The 27,612-nt window shown below is 42.1% G+C and overlaps 1 protein-coding gene across 1 annotated transcript in view; it reads right to left on the bottom strand.

Moving 5' to 3' along the window:
- Nucleotides 1-27,612, bottom strand: part of LOC146005778 (protein PTHB1-like) — a 489,046-nt gene that overhangs the window by 207,176 nt on the left and 254,258 nt on the right. The window contains exon 18 of the mRNA XM_083145203.1: nucleotides 24,439-24,591. Within this exon, the coding sequence (XP_083001329.1) occupies nucleotides 24,439-24,591 (153 nt within the window). The remainder of the gene's footprint in view (nucleotides 1-24,438; nucleotides 24,592-27,612) is intronic.

Below are 27,612 nucleotides of genomic sequence, written 5' to 3'. Positions count from 1 at the left end.
TAAAAGCATGATGAATGTGCACTGTGTAGGAGGGAGCAGTAGCGGAATTACCACTATGCAGCCACTTAGGACTTAATGGTTCCTTGTAGGCTCAAACTGTGCAGAAGCCAAGCACTGGCGCCAGTAACAGTGGTGCATGTTCTGCAGTGAGAGGGGAAGGAGGATCATTGCTACAGCTGTTGGATTATCTCTGTTGCTGCATGTCACAGTTACTTGCATCCACTGACCCTCTGGGTGCACAACACTCCATCCCTGGGCACATAATGCACCATCCATCCTCATACCTCAAGGGGGCAGGTCAGCTCACTTGAAGGTTTGGTCGCAAGCTGCAGGAACTGGAATCAGGTTAAAACAGGCCATTGAAGAGCTGTCTAAGTGTCGCTGAATCCTTGGGATAAGGTGGGTGGGGAGGTATCTTTGCAAGTGATCACCATTAGGAGGGGTATTTCGGCATAAACTGAATGACTGGGAGGAGGGATGAATAGAGGAAGGGTTTAATCCATACTTGCCTACTTTTCAAAACTAATTTCAGGGAGATTATAGTTGGTAGTATAATTTTGCAAAGGGGGGCAAAACACTGTATTGAGGGGGTGTGTCATGCTCCACCCAAAGGGAGTGTCTAGTTCCATATATGGAGAGATTGTGAAAAGAGATTGTGAACGTGGCACCTAGAAGCGTGGATGTGTACTGCTACATCTGAGAGGAATCTTTTAAAATGGCTTATATACAAATGTAGATGAGCCCCAAAGCAGTTAGTAAGAGATACTATACTTGCTAAAGTGCTGGGAAATGGTGCTGATGATGCAGTGTAAATGTATCTCTCTCTCATTCTTTTTTTCCCCAAAATGTAACAGTATATAATGTGGGCTAGGGGAAATGAGGGAGATTGGTAGACTAATGAGGGATAGAGGGAGATTGCTGCTATTTCAGGGAGTCTCCTGCAGAATGCAGGAGGGTAGGCAGCTATGGTTTAATCCCCTCTGTAACTCTGGGGTTTTGGTAAATAAAGAATGATGTCAATGAACTCACAGAAATATATGAATATCTAAATAATAACAAAAAAAGATCATATTATAAAAAAACACTTATTAACATAAATGGAATCCTTAATAGGGTTATGTGGTTTTATTTTTAGCAGTGGCTAGTTATACATGTATACCCATGCTGTAAATTCTCTGTCTGCTTTCTCAGATTCTGTGACATCCCATTTGTTTTGTTTAGAATCGATGTCCAGTCAAAAACATAGTCCTGAAATTGATTAGACTTGGCTCATGGTCCTCAGAGAGCAATCATACAGAAAGAACTACAGATTTGTTTTACTGACTGTCCCATCAGCTGGGGATACACTGATTAAACTACCTGGCATACGTTACATGAGAAGCAACACAGAACAGCTGTCCATTCCAAATACACTGCTTTCCATTGCTGTCCTTACATATATACTCATTAATACAAATAATGAGTCAAAATCTGAGACTCACTAAACTGTCTTTCTTGAAAACAGGACACATTTTAGATAATTAATTGAACAAGGTGCTACTATCATACAGTACTGGAGAACAACAATGTAAGGATCAAATACAAAATACATGCATTTGCTTTCAGTGTTGCTATAGATCAGGGCTGGGCAACACCGGCCCTCCAGATGTTGATGAACTATACATCCCAGCATGCCTTGCATCAGTTTCAGCACGTCCAAATAGCAAAACTAATGCAAAGCATCCTGGGATGTGTAGTTCACTAACATCTGGAGGGCCGGTGTTGCCCAGCCCTGCTATAGATGCTTGTCTTCAGCTATCAGGACAATGAGAGACCACAAGTTATCCATCTGTAGCTATTAGGACAGTGAGAGAACACAAAATCCCCATATTCAGCTATTAGGACAACGAGAGACCACAAGTTATTTATCTCCAGCTATCAGGACAGTGAGAGACCACACGTTATCCAACTGTAGCTATCAGGACAGTGTGAGACCACAAATTCCTCATCTCCAGCTATCAGGACAGTGAGAGACCACAAGTTATTTATCTCCAGCTATCAGGATAGTGGGAGACCACACGTTACTCATCTCCAGCTATCAGGACAGTGAGAGACCACACGTTATCCAACTGTAGCTATCAGAACAGTGTGAGACCACAAATTCCCCATCTCCAGCTATCAGGACAGTGAGAGACCACAAGTTATTTATCTCCAACTATCAGGACAGGGGGAGACCACACGTTACTCATCTCCAGCTATCAGGACAGTGAGAGACCACACGTTATCCAACTGTAGCTATCAGAACAGTGTGAGACCACAAATTCCCCATCTCCAGCTATCAGGACAGTGAGAGACCACAAGTTATTTATCTCCAGCTATCAGGACAGTGGGAGACCACATGTTACTCATCTCCAGCAATTGCGACAGTGAGAGACCACACGTTATCCAACTGTAGCTATCAGGACAGTGTGAGACCACAAATTCCTCATCTCCAGCTATCAGGACAGTGAGAGACCACAAGTTATTTATCTCCAGCTATTAGGATAGTGGGAGACCACACATTACTCATCTCCAGCTATCAGGACAGTGAGAGACCACACGTTACTCATCTCCAGCTATCAGGACAGTGAGAGACCACACGTTATCCAACTGTAGCTATCAGGACAGTGTGAGACCACAAATTCCCCATCTCCAGCTATCAGGACAGTGAGAGACCACACGTTATCCAACTGTAGCTATCAGGACAGTGTGAGACCACAAATTCCCCATCTCCAGCTATCAGGACAGTGAGAGACCACAAGTTATTTATCTCCAGCTTTCAGGACAGTGAGAGACCACAAGTTATTTATCTCCAGCTATCAGGACAGTCAGAGACCACAAGTTATTTATCTCCAGCTATCAGGACAGTGAAAGACCACAAGTTATTTATCTCCAGCTATCAGGACAGTGGGAGACCACACGTTTCTCATCTCCAGCTATCAGGACAGTGAGAGATCACACGTTATCCAACTGTAGCTATCAGGACAGTGTGAGACCACAAATTCCCCATCTTCAGCTATCAGGACAGTGAGAGACCACAAGTTATTTATCTCCAGCTATCAGGACAGTGGGAGACCACAAGTTCTTTATCTCCAGCTATCAGGACAGTGGGAGACCACACGTTACTCATCTCCAGCTATCAGGACAGTGAGAGACCACAAGTTACTCATCTCCAGCTATTGCGACAGTCAAGAACCACAAACTATCTATCTCCAGCTATTAGGACAATCACAGACCACAAGTTATCCATCTGCTGCTATTAGGGCAACAAAAGACCACAAATGACCCATCTCCAGCAATCAGGACAATAAGAGACCACACATTACCTAACTGCAGCTATCAGGATAATGAAGACGATTCAGACCATACGCGATTCAGACGCTGAGGCATTCACATGGGTAGGGGAGGGAAGGAGGCGGGCAGGTCTGGCAGCAGGAGAACTCTTACACATCCCTTTGCATGCTAGCGGTGCGGGCAGCGGGTGCCGGGCGTTTGTCACTAGGCTGCTGGACTTGTTCCCTAAGCTGTGAGTATAGTCAGCCTGGTGAATGGAACAGAATCAGACACAATGTGAGGCAACAAATCACCCATCTCTAGCTATCTGGACCAAGGGGTTGATTCTGATTTCCTTGCTCCCCTGCGCGGTCGTATTTATGCGCATGTGCAGACGATTGGTGAGACTGGGCATGATGAACTGCTTGTTCGCTGTCCCGTTCGCACCTAGCAGCGCGGGGGGGTGGGGTGGGGGGTGGGCGGGGGACGGTGGTGAGGGGCCGCGCCCGTGTGAATGGAAACATTTAACACAAATCCGCTGGGAATTCCCATGTAAACAAGACTGTGACGTGGGTGTGGGGGACGGGGAGCTGATGTCAGCGGATGTCAGATGCCTGCCCGCTTCTCGCACAGCGTTCTCGAACATGTAAGACACCAGAGAGGTGTCTTACATCTGCGATAGCTGTAGACAGAACAAACCTGTGAAATCCGAACCATAATTGACCACTGCATTCCTCATATATTTATATTACACTATAACATACAGTAAAACAATCATTTAACACTCTGACCATAAACATATAGGGACTATAACAAACATAACAGACTGCACTTTTCAATAATGCCAATTCAAATTAGAATTACTCATTTTCTCCTAGAAAATCTTTATAGACCATATGGGAGAAAAATAATTTTATTCTGTTTTAGTTTTTAAGAAAATATTATTTTTTTTTCCTTTACCAAGAGCTATTAAGTCCTAAAATACCAATAAAGGCGGTTTGATTAGATGATTTGTAGAATGTTATCTTCTAATATAATTATTACATAAGCAAAGAAACATTCAAAACATACAGTCTAGTTAAGATGTGTATCTTGCAATATTATCTTGCTTGTTAAAGATTCTTTCTAGGCCAATTTACAATTTTAATTGGAAACAAGCAATGATATCAAAAGATGCAAGACATTTAAAATTAAATTCAATGTCATATCGACTTAGGTAATATACTTGTGTATACTAACTGCAAGGCTTTTAATTTTAAATAAGTGTTTTATGCATGATCCCCTATGACATAGAATTAAAATAATAAATAGAAACAGTATTTCTAGATTCCAGAAGAAAATCTTTAAAGTAAAAGTAAAACAAAAAAAAAGACAAATAAATATACAAAGTATATATACATGCACCAGCAGTAATCACCCCCTTACAGACACAAGGAGAAGCCATGTGCCTTGGGGGGGCTCCCAGAAAACTAATTCACAGGGGGGGGGGGGGGGGGGATTAGTTTGCCATGGGGCCCTCACTAATGTTAAGGCTGCCCTGGCTACAGTATCAAAATATGGAATTAGAACAAATTCCAATTTTTGTTGTAAGAACTACAAATGCTTTATGTACTAAAAATTAAAATGACCAAACCCTATATTTGTGGGTTACTTAATGTAGGTCCTCATTTGTCTACCTTGCCAGTGTCATCACTGGGATACACCGGAAACATGCCATGGGTAATAATGGGTTAAACAATCAGAGGTGATTGAAAAATGTCACAGACACGGTTATTACTTATAGCACAACAATATGATACCAAAAAGATAGAATTATAACAATATTAATGTTTTCAAAATAAATCTCTCTCTATGGAAATGAAGAACACGCTGGCAACCATAAACACATACTGCACTTCAATATACAGATGTGTCCTTATTCTGGGTCACTGCAATGTACTATCCATTAAAAAGAAGTGGGGATAGGAGGCTGCAACTTAGCAAGCTATGTGCAATGCTACTACAGGCTGCTAGATGCGGCAAAGATGGATGTTGGAGACATCTGTATATACTGTTGGCAGCACAAAAGAGAAAAACATAAGTAGATTTCTGTCTTGGGTGCACTGGGATCAGTTACAATATAAAAGTCAAACACTTACTGGCATGTATTAAAACTTTTCAATATTATAAACTCAAATGGTGAAATCTAAAAGGGATGAAAGTGCAAAAGTAAGAAAATTGTGTTTTAAAATAATATTCCTAATGGGCCATTATGTATTTGTCCTCCTATTATTACCTGCTTGTCCCTGAAATGGCGTTAGTCAAAAAGGACACATTTTTACTTGATTGAAAGCCTGAGTAGTGCCACATACTATACTTCTTTTTAGCTGTGGCCAGTCAGTTGCTAAACACAATAGCCCTTATTCATACGTATCCCCCGTGCGACCGATGGTGAGCTTCTGTGCAGTTGTTTCTGCACATGTGTAGATGCATGGTGCGTGCAGCCGCGGTGAACGGTCTGTTCACCGGGTGCACGCACCCAGGACAGCGGACTGGGGGTGGAGAGGGGCGTCGGACAGCTCCATTAGCATATGGGAACACCCAGCGTTTCATAGGTATTCTCATGCTAATGAGGCCATGACGCAGGTGCTGGGAGGCGGGCAGCTGACATCACTGGATCTCAGCTGCCCACGCATTTCCGTTCAAGTGTGCACGCATGTGTAAGTGACTTGAAAGTCACTTTTATATGCGTGCACCTTCCCCATCTTTCTGCTGCTTTTAGCAGCAAAAAGGGTATATGGTCATTCGGTCGACCCTATTTAGGTCAACATGCATTGGGTCGACCACTGAAGGTTCACAGGGCTTAGGTCGACACCTGAAATATTATACTATGGATTTTTGAGAACCAAGTGCATGATATAAAAAAGTTTGGCAATAAACTGTAGTTGCCATGCTCTTGACCATTCCTCTATTCTACCTAGATAATCCACCATTGTTTTACCCCTCCTGGTGTGTCTACCCTGTTGAATACCTTTGTGTCATCTGCAATAAGGCATACTTTCACTTTAATACCATTTGCAATGTCAGCAATAAAGATAACAAAATGCCCTGGTACAAATACAAAGCCATTTGGTACTCCACTTGTAACATTTCCTTCTGTGACTGCACTCCATTTACTACAACTTTCTGTTTTTTACCTTGCAACCAAGATCTTATCCATTCAACCAACTTAGTATCCAATACCATGCTTTTGCATTTATGTAGCAGTCTGCGATGTGGGACAGTGTGAAAAGCCTTACTAAAACCTAGATAAGATATATCGGTACTTGTGTAGTTTCACGGCGCCAGCAAACTATCTAAAATAAACTAACTTAACTCTATGCCAACATGGATAGTTCATACCCCCACTATCCATGTTGGCATGGAGTTGTTTTTAGATAGCGTGGCGAGCGTAGCGAGCCACCAAGCCCGCAGCGTGGGCGAGCGAAGCGAGCCCCGCAAGGGGACTCAGACGCACAGCGCCATGCTGGCGCCGTGAAACTACACAAGTACCGATATATCTACGCCCCTTTATCTATTACTTTAGTCACCCAGTCAAAAAGTATATATACACATACATACATACATACGTGTCCATACAGTATGTATCTTTGCACATGCGACCAGTGCCATTGAGAGGGGGTGGGTACTTTTTACCCAGACACGGGTCTGATGGATGGGCCCAGGTCGCGCTCCCCCTCCCCCACTGCAGAGACTGGGCAGTGGGATTGAAGAGCACTGACTGCCGCAGCATCACAGCCTCTCTCCTCCGCTCAGCACACGCTGATCAGTTCCGTTTGCTGAGCAGGGGATAGAGGCAGCTGCAGCAGCCTTTCCTCTGGCACACAGCCCATACCCCCTGCCAACTTTTCTTTCTTCCCGATGGCCACGCCCCTTTTATACCGAAGCACGGCAGTGCTTTCAGTGGCCCTGCATGTGACTTGCTAGATATGTGGACAGGCGTAAGCTCACACTCGCTATTCATACACACTAAGCTTAATACAGTATTACCGGGACATTGCATTGCCTGAATGCTTGTACCCAAGCATACGCAATGCAGTAACTGTATATTTATATGTATATAACCCAATTTCTTCCTCTGTTATAGTTGCTCATGGCAAACTTCCTTACAGTTACTCTACCCAGTTGGCAGAGAGTTATGTGCTAAGTAGCAGTGAAGTGTGTGAGTAGATTACAAATAAACTGGAACTTCTGACAATGTACACTACAGCCCACAGAGGAAAAAGTGATTATCTTGAGACACACGCAGAAGCCAATAGTTATCAATGGAATTATCACTATGGAGTAAATGAATAAGAGGAAAATAAAATTTTGTTTTACAATTCATATGACTTGCAGAATACTTTCATTTACTGAAATTACAAATTAGACTGGTGTATGTACTATGCTAAAGACCTGCAGCTCAGTCAATTGGAAAGAGTCATGTTTCCTCAAAGCTAGAGTCATTCTGCCCATTACTATTTCCAAAACAGTGAACTTGCCACTATACCAGACACAGGTCATCATGTACCAACTAGTATACAATTATATTCCATCTTATTCACAAATTACTGAATGATTGACTCACCTCTGCTCAAGCAATAACATCCTTGATGGTGGAAAAATAAAAAAAATCAATGGACTTTAGTAAAATGACTTTATTTTCGGTCTGTCTCTCCTAATACATTTTAAATTATAGTTAATACTCAGTGTATTCAAAATGTTTGCCTGTGGGTATAAATAGAATCGTAGCACTAAATCTGAATCATACAATGAAGCATGGGCGTAACTATAGTGGGTGGTATTGGAGAACCATAACAGACCCATGTCATTTAGTTGTTGAGTTGTTGAGTGTGGCCTATTGCCCAGCCTGAAAATAGGGACTCATCAGTGCTTATTCAGGTTTCAATCTCTGTCTCTGTTTCAAACCTGATATAATCCACTAGTAAGCCCGCTCGAAGCAAAAGTTTTGAAAGCTAGTCTGAGAGAAAGAGATGTAGTTTAATTCGTGGGCAACAGATGGCAGTGTTTCGGAGACAAACGGATACTAGGCATATATATATATATATAGCTTGGCAGGGTCTGGCACTCTCACGGACTCATCAGAAAAATGTGCAATACAAAATACAAGCGTGCAATGGCTTACCTATATGTGTTACCTGAGGAGGTTGTCCCGTCACGTGTGGTGCGTGCTGGTCCGCCCTCGACCACACTTCCGGTCCGGCGACTCCCAGGGGTGTGTGACTGTGACGTCAGTCCCAGCTGGGAGATTCTCGGTCAATCAAAACGTGGGAGTGGCAGGGCAGCGTCTCTGTTACCGGGCAACCAAAACATATCAAAACAGTGCGTGAAAAAGAAGTAATAAGCAATATAATGAATAATACATGTGAGGTAATAAAGCAAAGTGAAAAGGTGGGTTGCAGCATGGAGCATCAATATGAGACTAATCTATAAATGAAAACTTTACAGCTGAAAATGTATATAGTCGACATCCCTATGTCGACAGGTGCAGCAAACCAATATAGAGAATTAATTCTAAAGGCAAGCATGGCTGCTCAAGGGGTATGCAGCAGGGTTCAGCTGTCCTGGATGGAAGCAAAAGTATTTATAAGAACATGTTAAGAGTAAAATGTTCATTCAGTCCTTAAGGGCTGGCGGTATCTAGTGTATGGATCCATCGGGTTTCCAATTGTATCAGTCTCTTGCCCCGATCTCCTCCTCGGATGTCAATGGGCACATGGTCTATAATGATGTGGCAAAATTGTGCCAGATTATGCTTAGCCCCGGCAAAATGTTTTGCCACTGGCTGGTCAGATTCTTTCCTGCTGTTTAAGGCAGCTCTGATAGAATGGTGATGCATGGCCATTCGCTCTTTGTAAGAGTGGATGGTTTTGCCCAAGTAGCACAAGCCACACGAGCATTTTATCAGGTAGACGACGTAAGTTGTAGAGCACGTGAGTGGGTACTGAATGGAAAATTTCTTGCCAGATGATGGATGTGTGAAGGTCTTGCCAGTAATCATGTGGCTGCACATAGTGCAACCGAGACATTTAAAGCAGCCATCAGGTCTAGTCTGCTTCAGAGGATTTCTCTTGGTTACGTCTGTGCGTACCAGCATGTCCCTGAGGTTGCGTCCCCGGTTGTAGCACGGCATGATTCTGTTATTTTTTTCAAATTCTTCAACTCACGATCATTCTGGACCATCGGCCATAGTTGTTTGATGTTGCTGTTAATGGTGCGATCCCCAGTATCAAACATACTCACCCAGTGTATCCGATCCTCTTTTGTCGCTATTGTGTCTTTCTTTTGCAGAATCATAGATCTAGGAATGTTTTTGAGTTTGGATTGGAAACCCGATGGATCCAGCCCTAAAGGACTGAATGAACATTTTACTCTTAACATGTTCTTATAAATACTTTTGCTTCCATCCAGGACAGCTGAACCCTGCTGCATACCCCTTGAGCAGCCATGCTTGCCTTTTGAATTCATTCTCTATATTGGTTTGCTGCACCTGTGGACACAGGGATGTCGACTATATACATTTTCAGCTGTAAAGTTTTCATTTATAGATTATTCTCATATTGATGCTCCATGCTGCAACCCACCTTTTCACTTTGCTTTATTACCTCACATGTATTATTCATTATATTGCTTATCACTTATTACTTCGTTCTCATGCACTGTTTTGATATGTTTTGGTTGCCCGGTAACAGAGACGCTGCCCTGCCACTCCCACGTTCTGATTGACGAGATCCTCCCAGCTGGGACTGACGTCACAGTCACACACCCCCGGGAGTCGCCGGACCGGAAGTGTGGTCGAGGGCGGACCAGAGCCACACGTGACGGGACAACCTCCTCAGGTAACACATATAGGTAAGCCACTGCACGCTTGTATTTTGTATTGCACATTTTTGTCTTGAAAAAGGAAGTAAACCGACTTCCGAAACGTTGACCCACCAATGCTGTGTTGCATCTTCTTTCTGATGAGTCCATGAGAGTGCCAGACCCTGCCAGGCTATTTATTCCCTTCACTGGCACCCCGGCAGCTTTACCTCAAAGATCAGACTGAGTGCCTGCTATCTGCACAATATATATATATATAAATATATACCGGTATATATATAGATATATAGATAGAGAGAGAGAGAGAGAGAGAGAGAGAGAGATCTCACACCATATGCACAGTTGTGTTAATCAGTGAGCCCAGGAGTGTCAGAAAGTAGGTTGACAGCATATTTGAAGGAAGATGATGACAGCCAAAATTAGGATAGTCCCAATAAACGATATGGGGCTGAAATTAAGAAGATATTCACTGAAAGAGGAGATAGAAGCTGGACGTTGTCCCTCCCATCTTTTGCCCAATGTTATGCACCTCCATTCTCCCCACTGTTCTAGGAAACATGTGGGTTGTAAGAGGGCCATGCACTCTTATGGGGACTAAGGGCCAGATGTGCAGTATCAAGCTACAAAAAGTGATAACATAGAGAGTGATAAACAACCAGCTAATCAGCTCCTACCTGTCATTTTTCAAACCCGGCCTCTAACATGGCAGGTAGGACCTGATTGGCTGCCTGTTTATCACTCTAAATGTTTTCACTTTTGGAAAGTTTGATATTTGGAAATTTGACACAGCTTCTACTCCCACTCCTACACCAGACCACAAGACGGGGAGACTAAGGGGGGTATTCAATCGCTGTTGTGCTCCCGCAGCAATCTCCCGAAGGGGGAGATGGCTGTGGGGCCCTATTCAATAATGTCTTCCCTGACAGCATTGAACAGGGGTTCTCGGCAGAATGAGCCCGACTTCAGAAGCTGTCGAAATAGTCGAGCTCCCGGCCGGAGCTCATCTTCTTCCGCCCTCAACTCGCGGCCACGCCCCTTTCTCGCCGCTCGGGACATTGAATCCCGACTGCCGAGCTCCAGTCGAGCAAAGCGAGAACGGGACAGTGGCACGGCTGTCGCGTTAGCTCGACAGCCGTGCCCCTGACATTGAATATCCCCCTAACTTGCACAGAACTGGCAGTTACATTTTAATAATCTTCCAGGACCCTGTATATTATTCCTCAAGCTCTGGGCTACTAAATGGTAACTTTGCTACTATCTGTAAAAATAAATAAAAACCTCTATAAGCAAAATCACGTTAATTCACAACTCAAAAAGAATTACATAAATACATATAATTCATTATTGTATATCTCTTATGTATTTATATATATATATATATATATATATATATAAATATATATATATATATATATACACACACACACACACTCGCTATTAAAATTGAAGAATAGCTGTTAAAATCACTGGAAAAAAAACAGAACTCAATATATTCTAAAAGGAATGAAATACCATTGGCAGTTTTATTTAAGAACTTTAAGAGAACAGCACCTGTTAAAACCAGCAACTTGCCCAGGAAGGAACTATCATTGGGTGGTCAGCATCTCAAATTAGAAGTATTTACACAAAAATAAATTTTAGGTTTTTGTGGCAGCAGATAAAATCTAAATAAAGCTGTCAGCAAATACTTAGCAAAATAAAGAATACCCCTTATTTACTCTGTGCCAGTTGGCATATGCTACAGCCCACACATATTGTAAGCATTCTTCCAGCCTCTACTTAACCTATCAGGAAGACTCAGTTGCTGAAATTGTACCACTGTGGCTTTCTCTTTTTCTACATAAGTATTCAAATAATACCCGATTGGCTAAAATAGAAAAAAAAAAAAAAAAAAGAAAAACGAAAAAGAAAATCTGCAGACAGCAGTAGGAAGGAAGTTCTTCCTACTGCTGGTTCTTCACCATGGTTCTTGAGTTGAATAAATATATTACATCTTGAAATACAAATAGATTACAGTTAATGGCAAAAAAGAGCACTACATGACATAATGCTATTTGTAATTAACCCAAATATCCTCAGCTCTTCACACAGCCTTACCCTGCCTAGCTTGAGATAATTCAACGGTCTGCAGATTGACTATACAGAGGAGAAAAATGTTCCATGGAAGTCGATTCATTCTGCATTTGGCTGTAAAATTTGATACACATTTACCGCAGTGGTGGTTTTATGGATGTGGCTTTCCACAACATGTAACAGATTATTTACATGAATTATTTATTTATTATTTATTAACAGTTTCTTATATAGCGCACACATATTCCGCAGCGCTTTACAGAGAGAATATTTGAACATTCACATCAGTCCCTGCCCCAGTGGAGCTTACAATCTATATTCCCTACCACATGTTCACGCACACACAGACATTCTAGGGTTAATTTTGTTGGAAGCCAATTAACCTATCTGTATATTTTTGGATTGTGGGAGGAAACCGGAGTACCCGGAGGAAACCCACGCAAGCACGGGGAGAATACACAAACCCTGCACAGTTAGAGCCATGGTGAGGATCGAACCCATGACCTCAGCGCTGTGAGGCAGTTATGCTAACCATTACACCATCTGTACTGCCCATCATACTCCAATGATATTTGAGATATAATCCAATAAAATATATGCTGCCCAAATTAAGATGGGGGTGGCCATTTTTCTGGAGACTTGCGCATGGATTCTGTTAGAGCGGTAGAGTCTCCTACAAACCCTAGTGCTTAGAGACCCATTGTGATGCAGGCTAGATAGGAGCGGGCTCAGACAGATAGAACAAACACCTCTGTCTTACAGAATTGTGAGTGAAGAGAAAAGCCCCTTGTAGCAACCTTTGATATTCAGACTTTAAAACTTACCTAGTTCTAGTGGGGAACAATTCTGAGAGATTGAACTGCAGAAATAAAGGAAGGTAAAAGAGGCAGTGTACCTGAGGCTTATTTTAATTTGTGGCTGTCTATTGATACAGACTGAACATTCATACACAGGTACCAGACATACATATATCTGACAAACACAGACTGTGCTATCTCCCACCCTCATAAGTGACTACTCATTCGGTGTCCCACATAGTGGGGAGGAATATTGCTCCTATCTCCTGTGCATACATTCTGGTAAATAATTAACAGGGACAACTTTCCTATATTGGAAGCTGCTTACTACAAATTTACCAAGACAGAGCACATTGGCACTTGGAGAACTGTGACACGTTGGTTTTTGAAAAAAGAGACTAGAGTAGCGCTAATGACAGAAAATTAATAAAATGATAATTTAATTAATTAAATAATTAGCCTAATTAACCCAGCTGCTAACTAGTAGGGAATACCACTCCCTATGGACAAATGTAAAACTGTAGACAAGAAAGAAAGCGCTCAGGTTTTAGGCAAAGATTGTCTTTGCCTAAAACCTGAGCGCTTTCTTTCTTGTCTACATCTTTACGTTGGTATTTGAAACTGCTCACATACAGTATAGGTGCACATACAAGTGAGAAAAAATATACTGTTTACAATATATATTTATATAGGTTTTTTTTGTCTTTTTTAGGGATCCACCATTTATTGCAAACAAATAAGTATTAAATAAATGAATTAGCAAATTATAGGATTAGCTTTTTAATATACATTACATACAGCCCTGTTGGGCGCACAAGAGTGTCAGTTGCTGGCACTAACATTTGAATTCCTCCTTATGGGGGATAGCATATAAGCAGCTGTAATTTACCACTGCTAATAGGCTCACAGTGGGCCCTTATTGTGTCAGGTATCAGCCCTCTAGCACAGATCGTGTGCACCTCTAAAATGCTCAGTTCAAAAGAAAGCAACAACTTAACCCCTTCCTGACAGAGCCAGTTTTTGCGTTTCTGACAGAGCCCTTTTTTTCAAATCTGACATGTATCACTTAAGTGGGTATAACTTTTTTTTGCTTTTACTTATCCCAGTGATTTTGAGATTGTTTTCTTGTGACACATTGTACTTCAAGTTAGTGGTAAATTTTGGTCGATACAGTCTGTGTTTTTTTGTGAAAAATACCAAAATGTCGTAAAAAAATGGAAAATTTAGCGATTTGCAAAATGTTAAATTTTCTGCTTGTGAGACAAATAATCTTACCACTCAAAATAGTTAATAACTAACATAGACCATATGTATACTTTATGTTGCCATCATTATTTCAACCTCATTTTCATTTTTTTGGACACTAGGAGGCTTAAAATATGAATAGCAAATTCTCAAATTTTCAAGAAAATTTCAAACACTGATTTTTTTAGGGACCAGTTCAGTTCTGATGTGACTTTGAGGGACTTGTATGTGAGACACCCCCATAAATGATGCCATTTCAAAAACTGCACCCCTCACAGTATTCAAAACAGCATTTTGGAAGTTTGTTAACCCTTTAGGTGTTTCACAGGAATTAAAACAAAGTGTAGGTGAAATTTCAAAATTTCATTTTTTTTGCAGATTTTCAATTTTAATACATTTTTCTAAGGAACACAGCAGATTTTACTAGAGAAATGTGACTAAAAATTGATTCCCCCAATTCTTTGGTTTTCATAAATATCCTATATGTGGCCCTAGTGTGCACGGTGACCAAACCACAGGCTTCATAATAGAAGGACCACCTACTTGATTTTGGAGCCTCCTTTTTATGAGATTATTTTTTAGGCACCATGTAGGTTTCTAGGCACCATAAGATGCTAAAAGTTAGGAACCCCCCCACAAGTGACCCCATTTTGCAAACTACACCCTTCAGGGAATTCATCTAGGGGTATAGTGTACATTTCAAACCCCCATTGGTTTCACCAATTGTGGTACAACTGGGCAGTGAAAATGAAAAAAAATTATTTTTCATTTTCACAGCTCAGTTGTATCAAAATTGGTGAAACCCCTGGGGGTTTGAAATGTACACTATACCCCTTGATGAATTCCCTGAAGGGTGTAGTTTGCAAAATGGGGTCACTTGTGGGGGGGTTCCACTGTATGGGTGTTTTGGGGGTCATTCAACCAGAATCTGTGCTGCAAAATCCAAATATCACTCCTTCCCTTCTGAGTCCTGCCATGCACCCAACTGGTATTTTTTGGTCACATGTGAGGCATTGCCATACTCGGGAGAAATTGGGGCACAGATTTTGGGGTGCTTTGTCTCCTTCATTCCTTGTGAAAATGAAAAATTTTGAGCCAGATCTGCATTTTTGTGTAAAAAAATGTAATTTTTTACAGAAAAATGCAGTTCTGGCTCAAAATTTTTCATTTTCACAAGGAATGAAGGAGACAAAGCACCCCAAAATCTGTGCCCCAATTTCTCCCGAGTACGGCAATGCCTCACATGTGACCAAAAAATACCAGTTGGGTGCATGGCAGGACTCAGAAGGGAAGGAGTGATATTTGGTGGTGGAATGAATGGTGGGTGCTATGTCGCATTAGCAAGACCCCCGAAGCACCAATACAGTGGAACCCCCCCACAAGTGACCCCATTTTGGTCACCAGCTTTGGGAGGGGGGCTGGCGCTGCGGCTGGCGGGGGGGTGGGAGGGGTGCTGGCGCTGCGGCAGCCGGGTGGGTGGGAGGGAGGGGGGCTGCCGGGTGGGAGGGGGGGGGGGGCTGGCGATCGGTGGTGATCGGTGCTGTACTTAACAGCACCGATCACCACCGATCACTGTGTTACCGAGCGGCTTAGCCGCCGGTAACACAGAAAACGCTGCAATTGGCTGTTCACATTTGAACAGCCAATCGCAGCGATCGCCGCGAGGGGGGATGTCTGCTGTCAGGGACAGCAGACATCTCCAAACTGTCACCGCGTCTATAGACGCGGTGACAGTTTAAAACCATGACGTATATATACGTCTTCGGTCGGGAAGTACCTCCCGACCATGACGTATATATACGTCATATGTCGGGAATATCTTTCTATATATATATATATATATATATATATATATATATATATATATATATATATGTGTGTGTGTGTATATATATATATATATATATATATATATATACACATATATATATACACATATATATGTGTATATATATATATATGTGTATATATATATATATATATATATACACATACATATATGTGTGTATATATATATATATATACACATACACACACATATATATATATATATATTTATATATATATATATATATTTATATATATATATATATATATATATATTTCAGTTCCTTTTTTTTTTTTTTAACCCATTGCTGCTGCGGCTTGCGGAGGGGGGTGGGAGGGGGTAAGCGCTGCATGCGCTGAGGCTCCCTACTGCTGCTGCTGCCGGGGGAGCTGGGGGAGCTGCCGGGTGAGTGCCGGGTGGGTGGGAGGGGGGTGCTGCTCATCGGTGGTGATCGGTGCTGTACTTAACAGCACCGATCACCACCGATCCCTGTGTTACCGAGCGGCTTAGCCGCCGGTAACACAGGAAACGCTGTGAATGGCTGTTCAGATTTGAACAGCCAATCACAGCGATCGCCGACCGGGGGGGGCACCCCTGGGCGGCGAGGGGGGATGTCTGCTGTCAGGGACAGCAGACATCTCCTAACGACATCTCCTGTACGTCAAATGTCGGGAAGGGGTTAAATATTTAGAAAAATTTACCAAAATGCCCACAGAAACTTTTCATATGCTAACCAGGTCTTATGGAGCAGATGTATGTCACATGCACATGTGTTTGAGTGGAACAAGATTTAGAGAAGGTCGTGACTATGTAGAAGATGATAAGTGTGCCACTCACATCAAAGGAAATCAAACTGTAGTAAAAAGATTTGAATTTCTTATTAACTGACCGTCAGCTTAGCATCTGAAGCATTGCAGAAAGGCTCAACATTTACTAATAAACTGCAGAAAGAGTATCAAAGTGAATTTGTATAGATATTTTGAAATAAATTCAGCATACAGGTTGAGTATCCCGTATCCAAAATGCTCGGGACCAGGAGAATTTTGGATAACGGATTATTCCGTATTTCGGAATATTTTAATATTTTAATGATGTATTTTGAAGTATCTTGCATTTATGCTGTATAAACACATAATATACACACAAATATATTTTATTACCACATAAAATACACACAAACATATTTTAATTGTTCAAAAAACAAGGTTTCAAAACGTGAAACAAAATGTGTGTTCTATCTCAGCACTGAATTTGAATGCCAAGCAATCATTGTCTTGCACATATATAGTGCCAGTTACATATCATGTCCCCAGTGATGCTGTTACATATGTCCCCAGTGAGTTTTTAGCAATAATTCGGATAACGGATATTCGGATACGGGATACTCGACCTGTATTAGCATTTTTAAATGAAGTTATTACCTGTGATTAAAAATCGTAACAAATTGGAATCAAACCCACATTACCCAGTGCTTTACAGCATCTAGACGCAATACACAATGTGATGTAATACTCCTGACCTAAATGTGCTGCCAGTCGCACTTTGCAGCTGTTGAGCTTCATTTTTTGAGTCACCTTACCCAAAAATGCATCTTATACTGGCCATACATTAGAGGGATTTTATGACCGAATGCACGATTTTGACGTCTCTTGTGATGCATTGTGTGTGTTTTGTGCACATTGTGAGGTGTTTCAGTAGGATGCACAGGCCCGTGGGTTGTGAAATGGATCCTATGATCTTACATGCTGCACATATGATCTGTTGAGAGTGGGTGCAGATCATAAGTACATCGTTAGCATCGATAGTGTTTGCACATCGTAAGTACATCGAGAGTGGGTGCAGATCCTAAGTACATCGTTAGCACATAATGCGTCAAAATGCACCAAAACGTGACTCCGAGAATGACAGGGAGTTCAAGGGGAATAGTGAGACAATTCGGATCGGATGCTGGTTGTCCTAATGTATTAGACACAATGTAGGACAACCAAACTTGTATACAGATTCTCACACATACAAAATTAACCAGCACAGCCCCCTGCTGTGTCCTAGTCAGATCACATTGCACTGCGACTAAGAAGCATTTACGGACAAAATAGAAAAGTGTTAAGCCCACATATATTTAAAGATCTGAAAAAGTCCTTGTCCAAGTGAATGATGTATAAATGTATACAGGTACAATATATCTGTGTATATCAATTGCAACTTCTACACATGCAGTGGCAATATAGTTGGCAGAATGTACACTGCTGTTGTACTGAAATATATGTGGCCACTGGTCACAATAGTACAATAGCATTGGGGAATGTTTGTGACCTGTGTACATTATTAATTTGAGCACAGATTTATCAGATTACCACTGTGTTGCAGGTCTCCTCACCTGTAATCAGCAGCCCCGACTCAGAGTATAGAAGATAGAAGTGAGCACTGACAAAAATAATTATACTTGTCCAAGTGAAGCTTACAATCTACATTCCCTATCACATGCACATGCTACCAGTATGTTTTAAGAGTGCAAGCAGAACCCATAGCATCATTGATTCCCAGGACCCGATTAACCACGGGGCAACAGAGGTGGTCGCCCTGGGGCCCTCACACATCAGGGGTCTCCACACTGGCACTGCTGCGGTGGTGGCGGGTGGGTGGCAGGGAGTGGGTTTGGGCAGCGTGGGGCGGGCCCCTGCGGCAGCTGGGCAGTCAGCGTTGGGGTCCTTGCAGTGACTGTGAAGTCAGCAGTGGGGTCCCTTCGGTGGATGGGAAGTCAGTGGATGGGAACTAGTAGCAGTATTGGTGGTGCGGGAAGTGGCTGCTGAATGTGAAACCATCTTTTGAAAACACTGGCCTGCCGCTGATTGGCTGAGAGAATTCTCTCAGACAATAAACGGCCGGCCAGTCTTCCCAACATATAGTTGCACGTTAAGCAGCTGATACACGCCTCGCCAATACTGTTGCTAGTTCCCATCCGCCACAGGGACCCCACTGCTGACTGCCCATTCACCACAGGGACCCCGCTGCTTTCCCAGCGCTGCCCAGATCTCCGCTGCCCAGGTACCACCTGCCTCCATCCCGGACTGGAGGGCCCCCACAACTTTGTTGTCCAGGGCCCCCACAGACCTTAATCCGGCCCTGTTGATTCCCTAAAGCAGTGCCAATCTTACTTCTACAGTAGTTAATTTGTTAACTGTAGAAATTCCAATTATCCATACATGTAACAGTTAGCATTTTGAGTTTCCCAAGCATCAAATCCCGAAACAATTGTAGGGGAAACTGCAATAACAAATAGTACGGCAATAGTAAAAATGAGTGACATTTTAATGAAAATAGTTAAGATTGTAAGAGAAAAAAAAAACTATTCTTGAAGAAACTGCATAAAGTAGGGTGGCTAAATAGTGGGTAAACTAAAAAGTTGAGATTGTGACAGTTAAAATATATATTACTAATGGATCAAGTAAAACATAATAGAGATTTACAAATGATTCATGTGATTGTCTGTTATTTATAAAATAATAGAATTGTGAGATCTGCTTCAGAAATGCCCAAAAGGAGTTGTTTTATCCAATTTTCTTGTGTCTTTTGTTTCTTCAAGGGGCACTCCAGAACGATTCTTTGAAACTGATATCCAAAATTGTAGACTCTTATATTCTGACATCCTGAAGATGTGGAACACAGCAGACATTTCATTCCAGTCATTTCAAGTGAAATAATTACCCCACATTTTTATTGTGAAGTCCCTTAGAGAGCAACAATTTATTTTCTTGGGTTCTCTCTGCTCTTGTAAGGGACGATTGTACAACAGGCCAAAGTCCTGTCTCCTATTTCTTAAGTAAGAAAAAATGGGCTGGTGTCAGATGTAGGTTGTACAATGGGCACTGCTGGATCTATCTTCTTCACAAGTGTGGGTATAATAACAGATACAAAAGAAATAATTACACTGGACAAGATTAACCTAAAATACATGTGGGTTCTCTTTTCTAAAACAAAACATTCTTTCAGGAACACAGAGACTGAAGTTATTTTTTTGAGGTCCCTGCTAAGATAATACTCACATTGACATGACTACAGCTCCTGCACGAGGCCTACAACAAATCAGTACAATTCAAAACTGACTTTCTATGCCTGCAGTAAGCCACTTTTCTTTATTTATAAAACTAATATATTGCATTTATGCATGCCCAAAAAGGGAAATATATTATTTTCAAGGATGTTGTCACCCGGTCGACAAAAATAATGCCAAACCCATAATATTGACAGTTATGATGTGAACACTGTTAAAATGTCCACAGGCCTGCGACAACTGGAATGTGGATATTGTCAGAATGTTGACATTAGTATTAGGCTGGGGAAGGGGAGGCTAGGATTAGGGTACAGGAACATCAGAATATCACAGCACTCACTCCAAAGTGACATCACATGACTGTCAAGACCCATAACCCACTACGAGCCATTGGCCGAAGGTAAGTCACACGTCTTATCACAGTCCACATGATGAATGCGGAAATGTCATTTTTCTTGGGGCCCTTTATACCTCTGTACTGCTTGACTGCAAACCAGGTATATCAGTGTATTGACAAATCAGGTATAACAGTGGATTAACTATGGCTTGTAATGTGTCCTACTGCTTACAAACCTCTACTCTGCCATAAAATAAATGCAAAAGGTGCCCATACACTAGTCCGATTTGGGCCGATTTCATCCAATTCCGTCAGATCTGGCCGAGATCAGTTGTGTTTGACGCCCTTCGGGTTTGATGCACAGTCCCGTGTGCATTAGACTTAAACCAGAGGTCGGAGCTGCTGCCTATATGATCTCCGACTCTGCCTCCATCCCGGCGGCAGTGAAAGCGGTCGTATGCGACATGTGAAATGAAATAAGTACTACAATTTTAAGTTCACATATTGGGCCTTATTCGAGTTCACTCTTTCTGACAAAATCCTTCTTAGATGGACAAAACCATGTGCACTGCAGGGGGGCAGGTGTAACATGTACAGATGGAAATAGATTTGGTGATTTTTTGGTGATTCTTTGCAGGGTAAATACTGGCTGCTTTATTTTAACACTGCAAGATAGATCTCACTTTGAAGTAAAACCCCACCCAAATCTAATTAGATCTGCACAAGTTACATCTGCCCCCCTGCAGTGCACATGGTTTTGTCCATCTAAGAAGGATTTTGTCTGAAAGAGTGAACTCGAATAAGGCCCATTGTAACAATAGTTATGAAACAATTTGTACTGTGAAGAAAAACAATCTCACAATAGCGAAAGGCAACAAAACTCCAACATGATGCTAAACAAATATTTTTTTTATTAGCGTATTTAAACATTTCCTGCTAGGAAGGTGCCCCAAAGATAGTAGAAGGCGCCATGTACAAAAAAATGGTCAGATTATCAAAAGGGATCAAGTGCAATAGTAACACACAAAGAAGATAAATGTATATTACATTATGTTTGAATATACAGTACTGTACATACTGACTACAACATGTGCAGTATGGCATTTATGCATCCTTTACCCCTTGTTCTTTCCTCCTCTTTATTTCTTATCCCCAATTTATGTTGTTGACTGACAATAAAAACTATTGTTTCAACTAAAAACATATTTGTAGAGAAAAAACACTTCTGATGACAAAGAAAGCACACTCTTATCTAAGACAAATATTGTGAATCACCATGAAGTCAATGATTCAATCAGCATTAAAAACATCATGAAACAAGAACGGCATTCTTTGACTTAATGTAGATGCTGCTAAATGTATTTAATTTTATAAAGTATTTCATATTTAGATGCTCAAAGCACCTGTATCATAATGCATCAAGCATCAAAATGTTGTGAATACACTTCAGCACCTGTAACTTGTCTTTCTGACCTCCCTGCAGTGGTGACTGAGTACTGATGTCTCTGACTCATTGTTATTGGGGCCTACTTCATACTGAACTTGCCTACAATTATAATCAAAGGCGTAACTACCATAGGTGCAAGGGGTGCAGCTGCTATGGGGCCCAGAGCTGAAGGGGGCCCATCTTTGCTGTCTCAGTATATGTTTTACATACATTTATCACCATCAGTTGCTAAATAGGGGGCCCTTACAATATTTTGCTATGGGGCCCACGATTATCTAGGTACGCCTCTGATTATAATATCCTCTCTGAGAAAATAACGGAGAGGAGATGCTGCTTACCAGTGTGGGGATGGGCCCAGCCTCCACATCACTTAGCCTTGCCCACAAAATGCTGCGTTTCAAGGGGATGCATGAATGGGCAGGGCAAAATGATGCGAATGTACATCATTTAGTCCATCCACTCCACACGGCACCGCAATTCAGTGTGTGGTCAATGTATGGCCTCCTCCTAATATTCATCTAAAGCATGAAATAACATGCATGCGTGCTGCTATTGCATTCTATGGAAAGGCCAATTAAAATGCATGCAAATAGCGGCAATTGCTACTACACCAAAAAGTATTGTGAACAAGTGACTTTTTGAGAAGTACAAATTATACAGGAAATAGTCTCTAATTGTTAGTCCTTTAAATAGGACTTTTCAGCATATAGAACATATAATCTTGAAAAGCCAGATAAAATATATATAACCGAGATATAATATAACTCTAAAAATGTTTTAACAATAATTATAAGGAACAATGTATACTTGAAAGCAGTAGGATCACTTTTTGATTAGAATTACTCAACAATAGCGTGGGAAGCGTGATAAAAAGCCATATTGTTTTGATGTTTGCAGAGAGAACAGGCAAAGCGCTAGAGGAGGAACCGTAACCCTGAGCACTGCATCAGAGCTATCAACTTTGTAATAATAAGAGATTCAGTGATCACACATTCCCTCTATTGAACCCCAATCCCACAATAATAGAAGCCTATTCTTTTTTTGGATATTTTCAGAGGATCACATAAATCTATACACATGAGGCTTTCTTTCATTGCTTGATTGTTCATTTTGATTTAGGATGACAAGAGCCCAGGCAGGTGCGTATAAATCTTGCTCGTTCTTCATTTATTAAACAGGTGGTTAGCATAAGAGCGACAGTGATGTGATTCATTGCACAGAAGGGAAGGAAATCACATGGGATCCATATCTTCCTTTGTGTCCAAAAATTCACATTTTATTCCATCAATAGCCCCTTTCCACAGTATCCTTTAGCATGGAAACCCAAGCCTCCCCGAAGGAAACGTTTTCATGTTAACTCTGTAGCTCTCAGTGAAGTTATACACTTTTTAGGCATTTACATGTGATGCCTGTATCTAGCTGCTACCAAAGTATGTTGCCAGTTGTAGCTATACCAGTTAGAGACAGACATCCACTGTCCACTTATCATTCCAGTAATACACTTGGATCTGATGTATAGTAAATAGAACAGTGATGGCTAACCTTGACATTCCAGATGTTGTTGAACTACACATCCCAGCATTCCCTGCATCAGTTTTAGCATGGCCAAATAGTAATCCGGGTTTTGAGTGCTCCCATGCAAAAACCCAGGATATTTAGGCTAGTGGAAAAGGGGTATTATACCATATACAAAACTTTTGTAATCCACGTTACAGTGGCAGCACTTGAATCAGACACTGGTTTGGGAGAGGAGCACCGCAGAATCCTTGAAAAGTTCAAGGATTGGTGTGTTAAGAGGGTTGTAGCACCCTAGCAACCTGCAAGTTATTAGGGTATTTTTTATCTAACCACTGAGGCTGGTGAAGAAAAGCCCCGAGGGATCAATTAGCCTGTGGTCATTTACAGTGGCTAACTGAATTCCATTGTGCTTTACTCCACCTGAAGATGGTGTAAACTAGAGGGACAAGCTTATTTTGGTCATTAATAAATTCGCCAAAGTAATCATTGCAGTTTCACCCCATTAGCCAATGCTTCTGAGTCTTGACCAATCCATCTTAGTTTTCACCAGATAAAACCTCAAACTCAGAATTTAGCAATGGTATGCAGAGCAAATGGCAAAACTGGTTTCATATACAGCATATCACAGCAGAGACTGCAATGTAATACAAAGACAGAACTTCCTTATATTGTTACATAGACAATGTTTTTTGCTGTCTGGGACTGATAGTGGATTGAAACAAACAATTACAGTCAAGATGAAACACTGAGGCCAGGAACATTCATAAATCCTGCCAGAGAAGTAATGCAGATTCCTTTTCAGAAAGTGAAATCCTACAACTAGGGGTAACTATTAGCAATCACTTAATGTAATGACATTCTATAATATGCTGTGTAATCATATAGCAACAGAGAATTGCAAACTTTTGAATCGTAAATTTTACTTTGTAGCTGTTACAAATGACCTCTGGACATCATATGAGCATAATGCATTAATCATTTCTGCCTTACCTGTCTGTAGGTCCCATCCAAAAGGGTGTCCAGATTTTGTAGTGGAGAGGGTGTCTTATCTTTGAACCTTGTTAAGAGTAGTCTTTCAATAGCACGAAATTGTACGGCACGTTCAGATAATAACTTTTCATACTTCTCTGTATTCATTCGCAGCTGGAAATATGAATAAATATAAATAAATAAAATACAGTTTCATCTTTATAGAACATTAACATTGTGCTGCCAATTTGGAAACTGTCCCTTGCGGAGCAGAAAAACTGGACTGTGTGGACTTGAAGGTTGAAATTAGGAACATGAAATTGGTTTTGCCCCAACTTTCTTTTTCTGGATCTTGAAGTGCTTCTTCATATGTTTGTTTCATTTTTATCATGCTGGGTTTTATTATAAATTGACAATAATGGTTTAATTCATATACACTCAAACACGCGCAGAATTACAAGTGACCCAGAGGAATTCGAAAAATCACTATCTATCATGGTCTCCAAATTTCTTGAGCGTGGATACACCATGCATGAATTGGAAGTCGCCAAGTGCAAGGTGTTCGTTCTTTCCCGCGATAAAGCTTGTGCATTAGACAACAAGCAGTTAGATAAGGTTAAAGACAAATAAGTCTGGTTAATTCATATCACTCTGCAAGTTCCAAGATCAGCAGAAGTGCCAAATCTAATTGGCCCATTGTTAGTTCAGAACTTCAGATCCTTCCCTGCGTTCACTTAAGTATAAATCTATTATGTGTGCCTATACTAGGAGATGGAACCTAAAGGTGGCCATACATCAGAAAGATATTGTACCCAATCATACACTCTCAATTCATTGTAAGATGGTGTCACACCAGGGGTCTGAGTCGACGAGACTGAGACCTCTGGTGGGGACCTGGACCGGTACCTGAACCGGGGAGGTTGGAGAGGACCCTTACGCATATAATGCGTGACAGTGCACCCGAAGCCAATAAACAGTCAATGGTAAAATACAACCGAGTTTTATTAAGCAGATGGTTGTATATACAAGCGGTAAAGTATGCAGATGGATTGTACAGTCAATGTAGATGGCAATACTTTACAGCTGGACGAGGAGATGGAATTGATGGTGGAACATCGGATCCGGAATATCGGATATGAAGGTGGAGACTGTGGGTCCGGAATGACGGACGGAAACTGGAGACTGTGAATCCGGAATATCGGACTTTAACGATGGCGGAACATCGATGGTAGACGATGGCGGAACATCGAATGGACCAGAGTCCTGGAGCTAGGCTTAGAGTGCTGGGCCGTGGATGCAGGATCGCAGGAGATGGAATGCCTGGAACTTCACAGGAGATGGAATGCCTGGAGTACACTGCAGAAATGGAGATAACATGCACCAGCAGGAAAACACTTGTAGAGACAAGGACAGCTGAACACACACTGGAGACAACTGAAGCACTAGCAATGATTCTGAGAGCTCCCAGCATACTTATCCCCACTGAGTGGCCAGGATTGGCCGAGGAAGTATGACAGGGAGATCAGATCATTCAGGATTGGATAATGCAGACATGTGACTGGGAAAACATGGCAGCCCCCATGTCAGGCTATGGCGGGAAAGAGTGTTTGTATCCACCATGCTTGTGGCCGGGAGCAATGGCGGCGGACAGACGGATTGCCGAGCACTGGATACTGTCTCTGTGGGTGAGGAGAGCGGTGCGCCACGCAGCCGCAGACTCAGCAGCGCTGAGAGGACTGGAGGATGACAGCGATGATGGCGCACGGCAGACAGGACGCCGGCTGGGATGACATCTCAACCGCAAGCTGAGCCTGCGGAGGCACTTAGCCGGTAAGATAGCCTGCCTTAATACCCGGATCGTGACAGCACCCCCCCCTTTAAGGGTGGCCTCAGGACACCTTTTTGGCTTGCGGGGAAACTTGGAGTGGAACGCCCGGATGAGTCTGGGAGCATGGACATCGATGGCATTGGTCCATGATCGTTCTTCGGGGCCGTAGCCCTTCCAATCAATCAAATATTGCAGACGACCATATCGGATGCGAGAGTCCAAGATTTTACTGACCTCATATTCTGTTCCACGCTGGGTGCAAACTTTAGGTTTCTTGGGGAGCTTGGAATGAAAGCGATTGAGAACCAGCGGCTTGAGCAGCGAAATGTGGAATGTAGCTGGTACTTTCAAATAAGGCGGCAACTTGAGCTTGTAGGCCACAGGGTTGACGACTCGCTCAACTGGAAATGGACCAATATAACGAGGAGCGAACTTCATAGATGGCACTCTCAATCGAAGGTTCTTGGTTGACAGCCAGAGACGATCTCCTGGACGGAGGGCTGGCACAGCTCTGCGTTTCCTGTCGGCAAATTTTTTATACCTGCTTGAAGCTTTCAGGAGTGAAGAATGAATGAGCTTCCAGGATTTGGTGAATTGCCGGATGGTCGTGTCGACCGCTGGAACTGAGGACACAGGCTGCAGAGTGAAGTCAGGAACTCGAGGATGAAACCCATAGTTGGCAAGGAATGGAATGACATTTGATGAAGAGTGATATTGGTTATTATGGCAGAATTCTGCCCACGGAAGGAGGAGCCCAGTCGTCTTGAGAAGAAGATACATATGTGCGCAGGAACGCTTCAAGATCTTGATTCACCCTCTCCATTTGGCCTTTCTTTTGAGCGTGATAGGCTGTAGAGAATTTCAGCTTGACTTGAAGCAGGGAGCACAGGCTTCACCAGAATTTGGCTACGAATTGGACCCCTCTATCGGAGATGATTTCAAGAGGCAGTCCATGAAGTTTGAATATCTCCTTTATGAAGAGCTGGGATAGCTTGGAAGCTGACGGAAGACCGGTAAGGGGAACGAAGTGAGCCATCTTGGTGAACTGGTCGACAATCACCCAGATGGTAGTGAATTTGTCAGACTCTGGAAGATCAGTTACAAAGTCCATAGATATGTGCGTCCAGGGACGATGTGGTACTGACAATGGCATCAATTGCCTAGGAGGAGACTGACGGCTGGTCTTGTGCTGGGCACACTTAGCACAAGAGGAAACAAAGTCCTGTACATCCTGTTTGAGGGACGGCCACCAGTAGGACCTGGTGATAAACTCGTAAGTTTTCTGAATGCCTGCATGGCCAGCGAATTTTGAAGAATGCGCCCAACAAAGCAACTTCTTTCTTAGGGCTGGCTTTACGTATCTTTTC

Source organism: Crinia signifera, chromosome 5 (genome assembly GCF_055691185.1).
Source record: "Crinia signifera chromosome 5, ASM5569118v1, whole genome shotgun sequence".
NCBI lineage: Eukaryota > Metazoa > Chordata > Amphibia > Anura > Myobatrachidae > Crinia > Crinia signifera.
The sequence above is the reverse complement of the archived record's forward strand: the minus strand, read 5'-3'. Positions and strand labels throughout refer to the sequence as shown.